General features: G+C 53.7%; 7 protein-coding genes across 7 annotated transcripts; 4 read left to right on the top strand and 3 right to left on the bottom strand.

The window, feature by feature from the left end:
• Window positions 1-25: 25 nt before the first annotated feature.
• QC764_708250 (uncharacterized protein) lies at window positions 26-1,070 on the top strand. Its single transcript, XM_062950443.1, has 2 exons — window positions 26-693; window positions 756-1,070. Exons 1-2 carry the CDS (start codon window positions 361-363, stop codon window positions 927-929), a joined length of 507 nt encoding a protein of 168 aa, XP_062796451.1. The 5' UTR covers window positions 26-360; the 3' UTR covers window positions 930-1,070.
• QC764_708240 (uncharacterized protein) lies at window positions 1,045-5,465 on the bottom strand. Its single transcript, XM_062950442.1, has 6 exons — window positions 5,199-5,465; window positions 3,787-4,997; window positions 3,413-3,657; window positions 3,103-3,272; window positions 2,895-3,024; window positions 1,045-2,824 (listed from the first exon to the last, which is right to left on the bottom strand). Exons 3-6 carry the CDS (start codon window positions 3,638-3,640, stop codon window positions 1,460-1,462), a joined length of 1,893 nt encoding a protein of 630 aa, XP_062796450.1. The 5' UTR covers window positions 3,641-3,657; window positions 3,787-4,997; window positions 5,199-5,465; the 3' UTR covers window positions 1,045-1,459.
• Window positions 5,466-5,480: 15 nt separating this feature from the next.
• On the top strand, window positions 5,481-6,782 carry RPL2 (60S ribosomal protein L2; the record flags this gene model as incomplete). The annotated part of the gene is made up of 3 exons (XM_062950441.1): window positions 5,481-5,786; window positions 5,971-6,597; window positions 6,657-6,782. Exons 1-3 carry the CDS (start codon window positions 5,775-5,777, stop codon window positions 6,780-6,782), a joined length of 765 nt encoding a protein of 254 aa, XP_062796449.1. The 5' UTR covers window positions 5,481-5,774.
• Window positions 6,783-7,621: 839 nt separating this feature from the next.
• On the top strand, window positions 7,622-9,522 carry ADO1 (adenosine kinase; the record flags this gene model as incomplete). Its single annotated transcript, XM_062950440.1, has 3 exons — window positions 7,622-7,673; window positions 7,854-8,808; window positions 9,053-9,522. The coding sequence occupies 3 exons, from the start codon at window positions 7,622-7,624 to the stop codon at window positions 9,087-9,089; spliced, it is 1,044 nt and encodes a 347-aa protein (XP_062796448.1). The 3' UTR covers window positions 9,090-9,522.
• On the bottom strand, window positions 8,869-13,635 carry QC764_708210 (uncharacterized protein). The gene is made up of 4 exons (XM_062950439.1): window positions 13,031-13,635; window positions 12,842-12,952; window positions 11,931-12,793; window positions 8,869-11,880 (listed from the first exon to the last, which is right to left on the bottom strand). Exons 1-4 carry the CDS (start codon window positions 13,102-13,104, stop codon window positions 9,854-9,856), a joined length of 3,075 nt encoding a protein of 1,024 aa, XP_062796447.1. The 5' UTR covers window positions 13,105-13,635; the 3' UTR covers window positions 8,869-9,853.
• Window positions 13,636-13,775: 140 nt separating this feature from the next.
• Window positions 13,776-15,072, top strand: QC764_708200 (uncharacterized protein). The gene is made up of 2 exons (XM_062950438.1): window positions 13,776-14,319; window positions 14,463-15,072. Exons 1-2 carry the CDS (start codon window positions 13,909-13,911, stop codon window positions 14,916-14,918), a joined length of 867 nt encoding a protein of 288 aa, XP_062796446.1. The 5' UTR covers window positions 13,776-13,908; the 3' UTR covers window positions 14,919-15,072.
• Window positions 15,073-15,465: 393 nt separating this feature from the next.
• On the bottom strand, window positions 15,466-15,825 carry BUD31 (Component of the SF3b subcomplex of the U2 snRNP; the record flags this gene model as incomplete). The annotated part of the gene is made up of 1 exon (XM_062950437.1): window positions 15,466-15,825. One exon carries the CDS (start codon window positions 15,823-15,825, stop codon window positions 15,466-15,468), a length of 360 nt encoding a protein of 119 aa, XP_062796445.1.
• Window positions 15,826-16,187: the final 362 nt, after the last annotated feature.

The raw sequence follows: 16,187 nt of genomic DNA, 5'->3' as shown, positions 1-16,187 counted from the left end.
GTCTGTCTGACACTGCAAACCAGGGAACTGTTTGGCTCTAACCAAGCTTCTTCACCATCGTCACAGCTATCGATTCTAGAAGACTTCCACGTGTCTTGAAGACTCATCAAGAAGAGCCTCAGCCACATCCTGTCAGCCTTATTTCCGGCTGACCCTTAGACAAGCTAGCATTACTACTACACTAAGCACTAATCCACTTAACTACTGACAAGTGGAACAAAGCTATGACCATCTTAGTATTATGATGCAACTTCCCCTATCCGTAGTGTAGTCCCGTGTCCCAATCAATGAACCACCACCACCCCCCACTATCACAAACAAGCTCCCTTCTTCCCTCACACACGTCCATTGTTGTCCACCATGGCAGACTCCCTCCCCCTCCAGGTAGCCGAAACCCTCCAAACCTCGCACATCAACCCCTCCCCTTCCGCCGCCCACGACACCAACCCATCCACCGCCGCCTCCAAAAAGACTCCCGTCCACATCTCCTCAACATCAGACCCCGAAACCGACCTATCCGACCTCTCCGACGACGATGAAGACTACCCCCATTCCTCTTCCCGCAAAATAAAACCCGTCTCCCGCCATCACCTCCCCCCGCTCCCCGACCTCAGGTTTGAACAGTCCTACCTCGCCAGCATCAAAAACGCGGATACCTGGTGGAAGATCGCTCTAATCACGGCGAGGGATCAGGTGAGCTCCAGTCGGGGGGAATAGACGGCAGGGGGGAGTGGGGCTAATGGGGGACAAAATAGATGATCATGCCTCTCGTTCAAGGCGTTGCTTACAACCTCGCGATTTGCGGTTGGCAGCATTGGAACAGAAATGCCCAGCTCAGCGGGCAGAGCCTGGGTGCGCGGGTGAGGCGGTGGTGGTGGGGTGTGAATAACTGGCCGATTCCCGGGGAGAGGGGGTATAAGAGGAGGTAGAAGGGTGAATGGTACCATGTGAGAAAGAAGGGGGAGAGGTTTTCATATATAATAATGACACAGGCGTACAACACACGGCATTGCACGGAATATGGATATCGGTTATCTTATCGATGCAAAATCAAAGAGTTCAACAGTTATTTCTTGTTGCGAAGATACATGTTCTCAGTGTTCTTTCTCTTCCTAACAAGAATAGCCATGCAGTTCGTAGAACATAAAACCAGCTAATCAACATACTCAACCCTCCCCCCAACACCAAGCTCTTTCTCCATGATAACCTGCGTTTTGACCCAGCAACCCCGCTGCCTGCCCGACTGTATGACATAAACGGTCTGAAATAAATAAAACAGCTGAGCCGGCTTCCTTGAAAAGGCCTCCAATAACAGGCGATCACAGTCCTGAACGATTTCATCTACCAAACGCCTTCTCCTTTTTCTCCCGCCTCAGGAGCCACATACACCGCCATACCACAATAAATAATCTCCCAAAACCCCCCAAGTTCACCAGCCGGCCTCCTCGATGACGTCGCCTTACTCGATGTCGCCCACGGCTGGTACAGCCTGCGCCGCAGCCATTGGCGGCTGCGCTGGCTTCTCTGGACTGCCCCGGAAAGCCAAAGCCGTGGCTGGCCCGCTCGAGGGCGTGGGAGGAGCCGTAACCTCATCTGTAGTCTTAACCTCCTTCTCGCCAGATTTGTCAACATTAGTCTCCGTTTGGGTCTGAGGTGTCGAGGCGCGTTTGGCTGGGACGGCGATAATCTCCTCAGCGGCCGGTGGCTCTGGCTCCTCTGGCTCATCCTCTGCGCCAGTCGACTCGGAGCTCTCACTCACAACCACATTCCTGCGAGCTGCAGCCCTGGCGTTCTTTGGTGAAACAACCACGGCCGGGCCAGGAATTTGCCACACCTTGTTGTTCTCATCAAACGCAACTCGGATCGGGAATTTGAAGATTTTGCTGCCGGGTTCGGCCTGATCCTCCAAATCCTCGTCCATGGGCGAATCCTCCTCGAATTCCTCCTCGTCTTCAGACTCGTCTGGGATGTCGGCCTCCTCCTCTTCGTCATCCCCAAAATCAGGCTCGCTTCCGTCTGACGCATCCGACTCGAACTCCTCGCTCTTTCTCTTTTTGCTGGCGGCCCAGCCGTTTGTACCGTGATTGACAGCAGCAGAGCGTCTAGGGCGTCCCCTTGGCCCAAGCTCATTCTCCTTGTTCTCTGTGTCATCGCCCTGAACACTAGTAGCCGCGCTCGGAGCTTCGCTGGATTTCTCTGCGTTGAGTCTCGTAGGGGCTCTAATCTGGCGCCCGCTCGCAGTAGTGACTGGACCACTTGGCTCGGCCGGTGTGTGGTTTCGTGTGTTGCGAGTAGATCGGCGGTTGGTGGAATCGGTAAGAAACTCGGCCTCGTCGTCGGAATATGTGTACTTCATCCTCTTGCCTCTGGTGCGGCCCTCATAGAGAGAGAAACCAGGCTCTGGCCGCCTGAACCGTTCCTTCTGCATCTGGCGATACTCCCTGCGTCTCCTCTTCTCCTCGGTAGCCTCAAATCTAGGAATCGCATTGAGAATGTTCTTTGCGAACTGCCTAGCCTTGGGCCCTCCATCCTGAGTCTCCAACTTGTTGGCTAGAGCCTGAAGCTCCTCAATGCTGCCAGCAACGCTCCACCAGGTCCGGTGAACACCGGCTGGATTGCTCTCCCTGTACACACGGAAGGAAGTGTCGTCGTTGCCCTCAATTAAGAAGTACCGGCGCTTGTCACCGTCTCCGCCCCACACCTGAACGCTGAGAGGAATGTTGCGATCATCTTCGTGTCGGTTCTTGTATTGCTGGTTGATCATTGACTTGATCGCATCGGAGGAGGCGAGCGACCATTGAATAAGCGTGCGCAACAAGGTGAGCTGCAATTACAATGGCGAGAGAGATTAGCAAAAAAAGCAGATCACTGCAGACTTCAGAGCTAGACCATACCCGTTGGACTGGCGTCATGGACGCAAACGTGGCACCCCCAGAAAGCGGGTTTCGGCTCTCCCAATCCCTCGCCCACTGTCCCTTGTGCGACTGAACAGCCTCCTCCAACGCGCGATTGTAGTGGCCAGGCCTATGCACCGGATGGAATCAGCGGTTTGTTCAGATCAAATAGGTTTTCGATAGCCTCCGCAGCTTGGAAATGACGTACTTGACATCCTGCTTCCTGTTCAGCAAAAGCCCCAAGATGGCGCACAAAAAGTGCTCGACGCGCTCGCCAGGAACAGAATCGACGACATCGCGCTCCAGCTCTTGCGGTCCAAAGTTCGCCATACTTTTGGGGAAAGCCTCGGTGAATCGGGCGCGGAACATTACGATAAACTGTGAGCACACAAAAAAGTCAGCTTGGTCCCCCACATAGCTGCCGCGGGACAGCTATCTAGCCCTCGCAGGGGGCACGCTGTGCGCGATCTTTCGCGTCGCAACGCTTCAATGACGCGAATGATGCCAGAAATACGTACAGCGATGTCGGGGTTGTCAGCTAGCACATATTCGTGTGGTGGCGATGGTTCTCTTTTGGGTCGGGGCGGTGTCTTCTCCTTGGGCTCCAAGGCAGGGTTGCGGTCGATCTTGTGGAAGAACTTCAGAATGCCCTTTTCCTTGGTCAATTCGAGACCAGACTCATCGTCACTAGGAGGCGCCGATAGCGATGAAATAGACGAGAGATCTGAAGAATCGTCGTCGGCCATTTTGTTGAGCGTGAACGCTATTGTCGGTTAATGGGCGTTTGCTGAGGTGGGTGGACGGTGGCAGCAAGCGCAAGTCGAGAGACAGGTGTGGAGGTTGTAGGAGAGAAAGATGGAGGAAGGTCGATCGGCTGCAAGAAATTACGTACCGGCCGAGCGATAATGGCCAGGGCCCTCCCAGCCTACCTTGCTACTTTCACCAAGAGCCCAAAGAACATGATAGGTTGGCTAACTTAAAACTAAAGGTTACCTCTGGGCCTCTTGCTCCCAGACAAGCTAATATATCTTGCATTCTCCTCTTCAGGTTGTCTTGCCGTGGCAAGCACAGGCCCGGTTTGTCCACATCCCTCGGTCTGCCTGCTTGAAGCTCATGGCACGAGCCAGTCTCGCTTCCATCACCACCTTCCATCACCATCATTCTACTTGTCCTGAACAGTGCCCAGAAAGCCACCAAGAGCCTCTCACTGACGATACCCTCCATCCAACCGAAGACGATTTGTGACGAGGAGGTTTTTCATTGACCGCTCATTGTGCCCTACCCGTGAGGCACGAGGCTGGATGGCTGGTCTGTGTGATGTCCGAGGTAGCCATTGGCTGCGTGTGTTGATGTTATGGTCAAGGGGTTGACTTGTACACCCGGCCGGCAGCGGGTAACGGTGGGTTTCGACAATGCCCAAAAGGGCTCGCTCGCCCTGGAAGCTTGTCCAAATGACCCGCTCCTCACATTCCGCCTCAACCCTTGGTGTTGTGGCCCAACCAATGCCAACTTCTTCAACCACGATATGCTCAGATCAGCTTCGAGTGTTTTCTCACCCAGCACCCTCCCCAGACGGTGTCCTCTTCCTCATGAGACGGCAAACAGCCAACGAAGGGACCCCCACCTTCAAGACCAGCAACTTTGCGTATTCCAAACCGTCGAATAGCTTTTTCAAAAATCACGGGAAACAGCAATGAAGGTATAACTGGTCATCAGAAAGGAAACAGGATATGACAGAACGCTGATAAGCCATCCCACACTGGCTTTCTGGTTCGACCAGAGTCTTGTACATAAGACCAGTCTTGCAGAAACCTCGAGTGAGTTGGCTTGCAATCAATCTGCCGGGTTGCGGAGGAGTCCGCGTTTGGTTTGGTGAATGTGAGAGTGGTCTCCATCACCACGGATCGGGCTGCACTCCTCGATCGCTTGATCGTGGTTGATTGACATAAAACGCGCCGCAGCTCTCTCACTGGCAGCCGGTCCCACACATCAAAACCCATGGAGTAGCAATATGCTCACCCCCGGAAAAAAACATGGCGATTCGACAGAAATGCGCGCAACAGCCAAACTGTTGGCTCTTTTCAAGGCAAATATATCTTGCACCTACAGCGCCGTTAGCATTGAGTAAAAGTGAAACCATGAATGTGACGACAGATGGAATGCAAAGCGATCCATGAATAGTGTGTAAGTTAAGTCAGCAGTCGTGCTGATGATTCCCTGCGTGTTTGTGCTGTCATTTTGATGATGTTGGGCGTTCTGGAGACGAGACGACGATGATGGGAGATCACGGTCGGCGGCACTCGCCCCATCTTGGAGGCACTGCACGTACTGTGCGAATATGACACCAACTGCTGGTATCTGACACTGTAGGTGCTCTGGGCTCGCTCGTCTATCAATCAAAAGAGTGAGACGAGAATGGGGTCCTGCCATGGGCACATTGGAAGAGGGGGATGCTTTGTTCAAGAAATTTGGAGTGGCTGAATGATGGTATAATCTTGCAAGTGAAATACGAGATATCAAACTCGATATGCTATAAGTTTTGCAGCTTGATTGTTGGGACCTTGCATCTCGAATTCATCGTCTGAGGTCAAAGACAGAGCTCCCGCTTGGCATAAAGAAGCCAGCTTTACGTCAGCGAACTGACAGAGTGGGTCGCCAAACTCGGCAGCTGAGTGGCTCAAGTGCTGGCAGCCACACAGCTCCCCGCGTTAGGGCACCCCACAGCCACAGCGAACCAATTGTGGCACAGGGCCAGTCCACACAGAAATTTGGCAAAAATATCGCTTCACTGATCTAGACATTCTCGAGTCGCAACCTCTGCCTTTCTCAACCACCGAGTCAACCCCGTCCCTTTCACATCACCAAGGTAGGCAGGGCAAGATGGGACGCGTCGTAAGTACTACCTCAGCTTCAATTCCAACTACTTTTCGATACACCACGAGATTCGATTCGGCACCGAGAAAGCGAGTTGTTGCGCCGACCGACCGATTAGAAAATTGATGGCGGCATCGAGAGTCGGGGAACATCTTGGGAAATTGGAAATGGCGGCTAACCGTTGCTTTTCGTTCGACTTCAGATCCGCAACCAGCGTAAGGGTCGCGGCAGTATCTTCACTGCCAACACCCGCCTGAACAAGGCCCCCGCCAAGTTCAGATCTCTCGATTTCGCCGAGCGTCATGGCTACGTTCGCGGTATCGTGAAGGAGATCATCCACGACCCCGGCCGTGGTGCTCCCCTCGCCCGCGTTCAGTTCAACTCGCCCTACAAGTTCAAGAAGGTCACCGAGACCTTCATTGCCAACGAAGGCATGTACACCGGCCAGTTCATCTACGCCGGCAAGAACGCCGCTCTTACCATTGGCAACGTCCTCCCCCTCGCTTCCGTCCCCGAGGGTACCGTCGTCTCCAACGTCGAGGAGAAGGTCGGTGACCGTGGTGCGCTCGGCCGCACCTCCGGCAACTACATCACCGTTGTCGGCCACAACCCCGATGAGGGCAAGACCCGCATCAAGCTCCCCTCCGGCGCCAAGAAGGTCGTCAGCTCCAGCGCTCGCGGCATGATCGGTATTGTTGCCGGTGGTGGCAGAACCGACAAGCCCCTTCTCAAGGCTTCTCGTGCCAAGCACAAGTTCGCTGTCAAGCGCAACAGATGGCCCAAGACTCGTGGTGTTGCCATGAACCCCGTCGACCATCCTCACGGTGGTGTAAGTGCCATTCTGACAACCCACATGGTTTGTATCGCAGAGCTGACACACTTGTACAGGGTAACCACCAGCATATCGGTAAGGCGTCTACCATTTCCAGATACGCCGCCCAGGGTCAAAAGGCGGGTCTCATTGCTGCCCGCAGAACGGGTCTGCTGCGTGGTACCCAGAAGACGAAGGAGTAAGGGGTGTTTCTCGGTTCTACATCTGGGCAAGGGGTTCAACGGATTGCATTGGTCTTTGTTGCTTTGTAGTTACGGGACTGCTGAATCGGACGGGGGACTTGCTTTTTCTGCAAGCATCATGGCCGTAAATGAAATAAAAGGATTCCCAAAAGACGGTCGGCACGAAAGCTTGTTGAAAAGTTATCTGGTCAGGGGGAAGAGGTCAGGTCAGGTCAGGTCGGCAATGCATCAGGGGAACTCGGGAATCAAGGAAACACTTCACTTCGGGGCAAACGCGAGCGGAGAGAGCCTCCTCCCTGTTCGAGCCGTGACTGGGCATTGATGTACTTGGCCGGGTGATTACCTTAGTTGCGGTGATGATACCCCCTCTATCTATTCGAGGGTGAATACGATATGAGTGAACAACGCTCTGCCTTTTCCTCCTGACGTCAGTTGTCTTCGTGGTTGTCCTGTGCTAGTAGATGGGTGATGGATGCTAGGGACAAGCTTTGGAGAGCTTTCTCGGCCTCACAACAACCACAATGCTAAGCACCGTCATTGTCAGCCACCAGCAACCCTTCCAGAAAGTCACTTCTCCGTAACATGCACCGAATAAGATCGGCGACATATTCAGCCCTTCGGCCCTCTGCCAAGATTTCATACTCCGGGCTGACCAGGGGTTCGCGGGGATTCAGTAAAAAGTCCGATGGCGGCACCGGTTCAAACCCCACCTGTTTATTATTGCCCCGCCTTCTGGGTTGTAAAGCTGCCGTCCAACTTCTATCCAACAGAGGGGCACAAATTCTTTCCTGAACTTCCACACACCTCCTTCACTACACACACACTGCCCATACATCACAATGGCCGCCACCAAGGACTACAGACTGCTCTGCTTGGAGAACCCTCTCCTTGGTAAGGTTGCGATTTTCATTGGTGTTGTGTTTTTGAGCTCATAATTTTGGTTTGGGAGCTTCCATTCCACGGGGCCGACCTCTCCGGGGGGCAAGGGCGGTCAACCTCCCCCGCTTCTTCCGCAATATATGATATTTACAATTTATTCCCGAGTACACCTATGCTAACTAACCCCCCCAGATATCCAAGCCTTTGGCGACGAGGCCCTCCTCGAAAAATACGGCCTCAAGCCCAACGACGCCATCCTCGCCGAGGAGAAGCACCTCCCCATCTACGAGGACCTCCTCAACAACTACGACGCCAAGCTCATCGCCGGCGGCGCCGCTCAAAACACCGCCCGCGGAGCCCAGTACATCCTCGCGCCCAACTCTGTCGTCTACCTCGGCGGCGCCGGCGACGACAAGTACGCCGCCATCCTCCGCGATGCCGTCAAGCAGGTCGGCCTCCGGGTTGAGTACCGCGTAGACCCCAAGATCCCCACCGGCCGCTGCGGCGTCGTCATCACGGGCCACAACCGCTCCATGGTCACCGAGCTCGGCGCCGCCAACCACTACGACCTCGAGCACCTCAAGCGTCCAGACATCTGGGCTCTCGTCGAGAACGCAGAGGCTTACTACGTCGGCGGATACCACTTCACCGTCTGCCCCCCCGCGATCCAGGAGCTGGCCAAGCAGGCGGCCGAGAAGAACAAGCCGTTCATCTTGAGCTTGTCCGCCCCGTTCATCTGCCAGTTCTTCAAGGAGCCGCTTGATGCCTCAGCGCCGTATTGGGATTATGTCATTGGTAATGAGGGCGAGGCGGCTGCGTACTCTGAGAGCCATGGGCTTGGTTTGACGGATGTCAAGGAGATCGCCAAGGCGCTCGCCAACCTGCCCAAGATCAACACCCAGCGGAAGCGTGTGGCTATCATCACTCAAGGTACCGAGCCTACCGTTGTTGCCATTCAGGGTGAGGATGAGGTCAAGGAGTACCCTGTTCACGAGCTCGCCAAGGAGCTCATCAACGACACCAACGGTGCTGGTGATGCTTTTGCTGGCGGTTTCTGCGCTGGCATTGTTGATGGTCACCCCCTTGAGGAGGCTGTCAACATGGGCCAGTGGTTGGCTCGTCTGAGCATTCAGGAGTTGGGTCCTTCGTAAGTTATTCCCCCTCTTTCCCTTACTCACATGTCGCACAACCCACACAAAGGAAAAGCACACACAAAAGTTCGGTTGATCAGTCTGTGTTATTTTTGCGAGCACAAAAGCAAAAACGCAACGACTACTACTGCTGCTACTGAAGAATACTTTCCGCTGCCCCTTATTCCCCTAGCCCTACTTTCTCCAAACCAAATCCTCCTCACTCAAAAGAATGACCTCGAGCTAACTCCCCCCTCCCAGTTACCCCTTTCCCAAGCAGACCTACTCCCGCCAGTAGATCACTCAATGAATGAACTCTTTTTTCTATTCCTTTGCTTTTTCTTGTAGGGCGTTGGAGGGGTCAAATCGCATCGGGAAAAGTGTGAAAAAGGTAGAGGAGTCAGTCTATCTGGGTTTCAACAACGGGAGGCAAGTCAGGTTGCTGTGTGTTGTGTGTGTATGAGCGAAATGTGTGGTTTTTTTTTTTTTTTTTTTGGCATTTTCTTCTCTTTTTTTTCCTGTCATGCGTTTGGGAGAAAATCAACTTTTTCCCTTGTCTCCCTCCAGGCATCATCATATTGAGCATTATGAGAAAGGTTTCGGGGGGTGGATAGATTTGGTAGAATAGGTAGACCGTTCCAGGTCAGGGGTGAAGACCACAGGGCCAAAGGGCGAAGGCCAATAAATATATTGTGGCGAATAGCATGGCGTCAACCTGCCATGTTGAGCAATCTGTCAAATCCCCCTTTCTTGATCGCTGTGATGCCGTGACAAAATGGTTGTGGTCGGTGGCGGTGGTGGCGATAGGGCTTCCCAAGTTCTGCGAGGTTGACCAAAGGCAAGGATGTATGCAAAGTTGAGATCATCGCGGCCAATCGCTTGTTGTGGCCGAAGAACTCGAAGACGAACAAGTCGATTCGGATTCCAAACTGGCTGGCAAAGGTATGCCCCGCTCGTTAAAGGATGCCCGGATAGTCCTCCTAACAAGGACAAGAGGGTGACCTGGTTGGTTGACAAACAGCCGTACAAAAAATGTGAGTCGAATCCATTGGACATCATTTCTCAGCGCTTAGGAAGGTTTTCCGCTTTGCGCATAGCCTGCTGCTGCTGCTGCTGGTTACCCAGCTGCGAAGCAAACGCACCACCATACATCTGGTTCTGAAGCCCCGGTGGCAGAGTCTGCGAGGGCTTGGAAGCCGTGTTGAACCCGTTCCAGTTGTTCTCAGCGTTGACATTGCCTCTCATCATCGCCAGCATCTGCTGCTGCTGGGCGGTGATGGCGTCCTGGTACCCATAAGTCTGATGACCATGGCCATGCGCGCCGGGAGAGGTGGTGTAAACCGAGTCTGCCAGAGCCGCAACAGCATTGCCACCAAACCCAGGAGGCGGGTTGATATGGCCGCTGTCCGCACCATTTGGATAGGCACGGAGAGGGTTGCCGGAGAGAGGTGAGCGAGCTGCCGTGTTGCTTTGCTGGTAACCAAGTCCAGAAGTTCTCATTGGCAAGCCCATAGGGCTGTTGACTGAAGGGAGGCTGGACGGGTTGGCAGAGAAGTTGTGCGATCCAGAGAAGGGCGAGCTAGACGGACCCCAAATGTTCTGCTGTGAAAGAGGATTCGAAGCAGTCCTACCCTGGGAAGCCATGCTGTTTCCAGTTTGCTGCCAGGGGTCACGGCTATAGCCTTGAAGCTGGTTTACACGGTCCCTGGAGAACGAGCCTGAAGCAGAAGAGCGGTGTTGATGGTGCGCCAGTGGATTGTTAAAACCGTGGCTGCCGGCAAGATGGGCTGGACTGCCTTGGCTGGCCGGTCTTGAAGACATGGCGGTGTCCCAGCCATTCGATCCTACATTCCTTCCACCATTCTTCTGAGCTGGCCCACCAGCCCCCGAGTCCAAAAAGTAAGACCATGGCAACGTGGGAAAGGTCTTGCCCGTGGCAGAACCTGGGTTTGGACCAGGGCTCGATGAAGCGGCACCGAAGACCTCATTGGCCGTGGAGGAACCCATACCGTAGGAGGTGCTGTCCTCGGGGTCCAGTCGAGTTGGCGTTTCGGGCTTCTGGGCAGAGCGAGTCTCCGGCGGGCTAAGGAAATCATTAAGGATGTTGAAGATCTGATTCTCAATAGGAAGGAAGTCTGAGTTCTGCGCTGGCTGGTTGGCCCGGATGGCCTCAGCGGAGTGAGAGGTACTCTCGCTTTGCGCTACGGGCTGAGCGTTTCTCTTGCTTGTAGAGTGCTTGGCAATGACACTGGCGCGGCGCAATCGCTCTCCATAGAACTCTTGGTCTTCCGAGAGTTCAACAGAGTCTGACGGGCTTGGGACTGCTACTACTTCCGCAGGTACATGAGCCGGCGTGGCAACGGCTGCAGGAGGCGCAGGGGCTGCGGTGGTTGTAGGAGCAGAAGAGGCCGGTTGCGGGCTCTGGACGCTTGGCGGTAAGTGTTTGGGACCTTCGTGGTACACGACGGTCGCATATCCCTCCGCGTCCTTGGAAGAGGCCGTAGCAGTGACGAGCGGAAACGGGGATCCCGGAGTTGCCAACTCGAAAGCACAGAGCGCAATGTGCAGCATCCTGCTCCAAGTAATGTCGTCGTTTGAGTACTCATCCTCAGGGGACTCATCCCGTCGCGGCTTGGGTTGCTTGCTAAACGGGTCGCAATAGAGCTGACAGCCCTTCAACTCTGGGCCGTTGAGGCAGTTCACACCGAGTGTGAGCTCGTCTTCGGCAAAACGCCACGGAACAATCTTTCCAGGCTGTTGAGCGGTTGCTACGAACTCCAGGAGGAGACCCAGGGCCATGCTGAGCATCTTGCACATGTCGCCAAATTGAGGCTCCAAGTGCTCCTGGTACTGCTTCAGCTCAGTGCTGTAGAAGCATAGCCAAGCCATGTACACGCGCAGGAAAGGCAAGACGCGGGCGAAGACGGGCGTGAACTTGCCCTGTTCTTGCACTGGAGTGGTCTCCACTGGTTGACGTTTGACCAGCTCGTTAAGCTCGTCTCGGAGCAGCTTTGAGATGGTGTGGATAGTGCGAATGTTGAGAAGGAGCAGATATTGGCATGAGCGAGATCTCTCCTCAGTCCATTTGTCTATTACAGTTAGTTGTGTCCTCTTTGGGGGGTATAAGTAACAATCTTACCCTGAACCTTCTGTGCGCAAGCGGCATAGCTTGTGATGTTGATCAGAATGATTTTGAGCAAATCTTGGTCCGATTTGAAAAGTGTGCCTGATTTCATGGCGACGGCCAGACGATGGTCAACTTCATTCTCGAGTTCCTTACGCTCAGAGAATTCTCTGCCCTGGTAGTAGAAGGCCTGAAGCTTCAGAAACCACGTGATGAAGACCTGTCTGGCATCCCCGCCTCTCTTCTTCTGGATGTCGCGGAACTCTCGCTCAAGGTTCGGCGCAGCATTTGGATGCGGCTTGTCACAGACCATTGCGCGGTACATGTGATAAACGATGTGCAAGTGATCGTCAACCTCGGCGTAGATGACGCCGCACTGGTGGTGGCCATAGCCTGACTCTGGGGCCAGGTCGTTCGCGAGAAAGTAGTACGACAGCGCATTATCCCAGTTGCGGTCCTTGTTGCGAAGAAGAGTGCGATATCGAGCAAGGTCTCCCAGGTAGATGAGCGTCTTGTGGCACGAGTCCCTGACAATCTCATCCAGTCTATGAGCAGCAGCGTCAACCGTGTGGGCCTTTGGGACAGACATCTCGATGCCAATAACGCGCGCTATGCGTTGAAGATCCTTGATGTTGTACCGAGCGCACACTCTCTGCAGCCAACCCTTGTAGAAGGACTGCGCAGTCTTCAAATAGGCGGCGTATAACCGCTCAACTCTACGTCGAAGTACGGCATTGTCGTTGCCGTTCAACCTACCAAGCACCTTTCGGTAGGCCTTGGTGATCAATGTGTGAACTTGCCAAAGAGTGTCCTCGACGTGCTTCTCCTTGGTAACTCGGAAGTCGGGCCAGATGACCTCGACACAGGCAAGGCGATAACTGAAGAAATTAGCCAGGAGCGAGTACAAAAGTCAATTTTTGACTCACTGCTCCATCAACTTCTCGACTTTCTCGAAGCGAGCCACCTCGTTGGCAGCTTCTCTGCCCTGTACCTGCTCCAGTTCCTTGACAATCGTACCACGGAGTTTCTGCGCAGCCCTAGTTTTCCATGTTAGCAAGCCAAGGCCCTCGCACCAAAGTCAAACCCATGTCTCCTCCGGCGGCTGTGCGACTTACTTCCAGACCTCATCAATCTCGGGTATCTTGGCCGTGGTGGTGCCCACAGTGATCGCAGCAGCCGGCGTGGCCATGGTTGCGCAAGTTTGTTGTGCGGTGTCGGGATCTTGGGATGGTCGCAACGATGGCTCTATCGCGGGGTATGGTGTGAGAAAAGTTTGCGGCGAAAAGGCCGGGTTTCGGGTTTGTAAAAGAGCTCGCGCTCAAGGGCGATGCTCATGCGTGGTGTTGGGAGAGCCGAACCTCTGCGACCGATCCATAACTTGTCTGGCTCTGTCTGGCGGGTCTGCGAGGAGGGGTGCTGCGGCTTGCGGCTGGCAGAGTGACAGCAGGTGACGAGCACATTGGAGATGGGGGGAAAACGACGGAATATGATGACTGCCACTCGGTGGCGCCAGTCTAGTTTTGTGCGGGAAGGCAAGGGCAACAAGTTTGGAACCTCAAACGTTTGTTGAGATTTTCGGAGTTGCGCAGGGGAAACGCAAAAAATAAAGTCGAGAAAACGAAGGGATTCACAGACGAACCGCCAACGTCTCTGCCCACTCGTGATTTGACGTTGGACAAGCTGACAAGCACAACACCCATGCCGCTCAAGAAGAAACGGATCATTGCTTCAAAAAACATAGCCAGCCAATCACCAACACGGAATCAGCCAGGCGCGCTGTGTTGGGTCCACTTGCCAGTCGCCCATTCCACGCCGCTCGGACCCCAAAAAGATCCGTGCCAGCCTAAGCTTTATCGACATCGTCATTCGGCGAGGGATTCATGATGCTTCTTCCCATAAAAGTATCTAGGTATCAATCAACACGGCTTGCTTGCAAAGAAGTCCTGACAGTCATCAGTACAAACCAACTAGATTGTCGGCTGCATCAAACACAATGGGAAAACGCGCACGGGAATATGACGAGGCATCCGCAGATCCGGGCTCAGCCTTCACTACTGTCCTCCTCCGCATCAGCAACGGATCCGAACCTCTAACCAAAGTCCCCGCTACTTCCGAACCAGATCCCACAGCCACCCAAGTCCCAGCAGCCAAAATCACCGAGTTGGATCCTTCCCTCATCACCACCACCAAGACCAACAATCCCATGCCCTGCTCCCTCCCACCGCACAAAGAACCAATCACCTTCTCATCCTACCAAGAATACGAATCTCACTACCGCAACGAGCACACCAACCGCTGCCTCGAATGCCGCAAAAACTTTCCTTCTTCCCATCTCCTCAGCCTGCACATCAGTGAAAATCACGATGCCTTCATCCAAGTCAAGCGAGACAAGGGAGAGCGCACAGTAAGTCCCCATGCTCGCCCCTTACCAAACACCCAGATATCCCAATTCATTAACCCCAATTCTCCTCATCTCAGCCGATCACTTCTCATACAAGGTTTGTGTCAACTGTCTAACCATTTGTTTCGTTAACTCCACTCGTGTAGTACACCTGTTTCGTTGAAACCTGTGATAAAGTCTGTATGACGCCACAAAAGAGGCAGATGCACCTCATCGCCAAGCACATGTACCCCAAGAACTTCTTCTTTGGGGTCACGCGGTATGGTATTGATGGGCGACGGTCGCTGCTGCTTGATGAGAACAAGAAGGGCAGTGATAAGAAAACCGACAGCAACGGCAATAGGAGGCCGAGTCTTGCGCCTGTCTCTTCAGAATCTCAACAGCAGCACAGCCAAGACAGCACGCCACCTGTCAACACAGAAAAGCCAGTGTCAGCAGCCGCCAAACCCGAGGATAACGAGATGCAAGTTGAACCTGCTAGTTCTGAGCGCAAGCCTGATGTGGAAATGGATGACATCTCGACTGCCATGTCGGCTCTCCAGTTCGTGCCAAGAGGCGTACGATTTGGCCGTGGCAAAAGGGCCGGTTTCGCGAAACGATAGTATTTACTATACTCCAAGTTGGACACTGTTTCAGCATAATAACACAAAGGCAGGTTGGAGGAGGTTACACCGTCACATATCCAATGGGATCAAGTATGATAAACAAGAGACTCACAGAGAGATGAATATTGTACACAGTTAATCGAGATTCTCATTATATTCATGATATAAACAACCCAGTGATCGCCTCTATGATGCTATGATGTTTCCTGCCTGATATGTGAGCTTCCAACACCCTAGCATCAAACGAAACGCACTGTACATGTGGGGGTGCCTTACAGTCTCAAATCCCTTTCCAAAAACGCCCAGAATGATGTCGCTATGTGTGCGATAGGAACCTTATTAGTATCCCCGTCTCTAGAAAACCGCTATATCTTCCCCGCTGAATGCTTTCTATCGTTACGTCGGCCTGATCTCTGGTCTCCATCCGCAGTTTGATCTGCTCTTATCTCCTTCCATTATTAGCCTTTTCCATTCTCCCACTGATATCCTCCTCCTGTTTCCCCCCCCCCCTTCATCGCTCCCTCGCCCGTCCCTTTTCCCGCTTTCAGTCAGTAGAAGCACAACCCCTACACCCACAACTAACGCACTGCACCTCCCTATCCTCCCCCTTCATCTGCGCCCTCGGCACCCTGCACACGCAGGTAGAGTTAAAATTTGTCTCCTTTGTCTGGATACACCTCAGGCAGCACAGCTTCTCGTACCCCTGCTTCTTCCACTTTGCGATGAGCGCCGCGTCGGCGTAGCCGTTTTTGAGGAGCCAGTCGTAGAGCTGCTTGGATATCGCCTCCTTTTCGTAGTAGAGCTCGTAGATATAGCGGGAGCGCTGGTGAGAGATTTGGAAGATGGGCCATTGGGCTTGGTGCTTGGGGATATTGTCCGAGGGGGCGTTTTGGGCGTCTTTCATCTTGTTGGAGAAGATTAGGAGGTCTTCTTCTATGTCGGAGAAGCCGTCGGGGGGGGGCTTGCGTTTGGAGGAGGGGCGGATGGGGGCATTTTTGGAAGGTAGGGGGGTGGTGTGAGGGTTGGATTTGGGGCGGTGTTGTATAGTGTGAAACTATCGAAGATCGCAAAAAAGTGGTGATGTTTTATTCGTGATGTTTAGGTTGAGGAGTGTAATAGTTGATGGTGGGGCGAAATGCTGGAAAGTTGTCAGTCGCGAAGCTGAGAAGGCTGCTTGATATAGTAAATGACTAAGCAAGCCACCTTTGACGCAGTGGGGTTCTCTCAGCAGCAGGGCGTTAAAGTGAGCGAACGAGGTGGTCAAAG

Source organism: Podospora pseudoanserina, assembly GCF_035222485.1.
Source record: "Podospora pseudoanserina strain CBS 124.78 chromosome 7 map unlocalized CBS124.78p_7, whole genome shotgun sequence".
In the NCBI taxonomy this organism is placed as follows: Eukaryota; Fungi; Ascomycota; class Sordariomycetes; order Sordariales; family Podosporaceae; genus Podospora; species Podospora pseudoanserina.
This window is presented reverse-complemented; position numbering and strand designations above follow the sequence as displayed.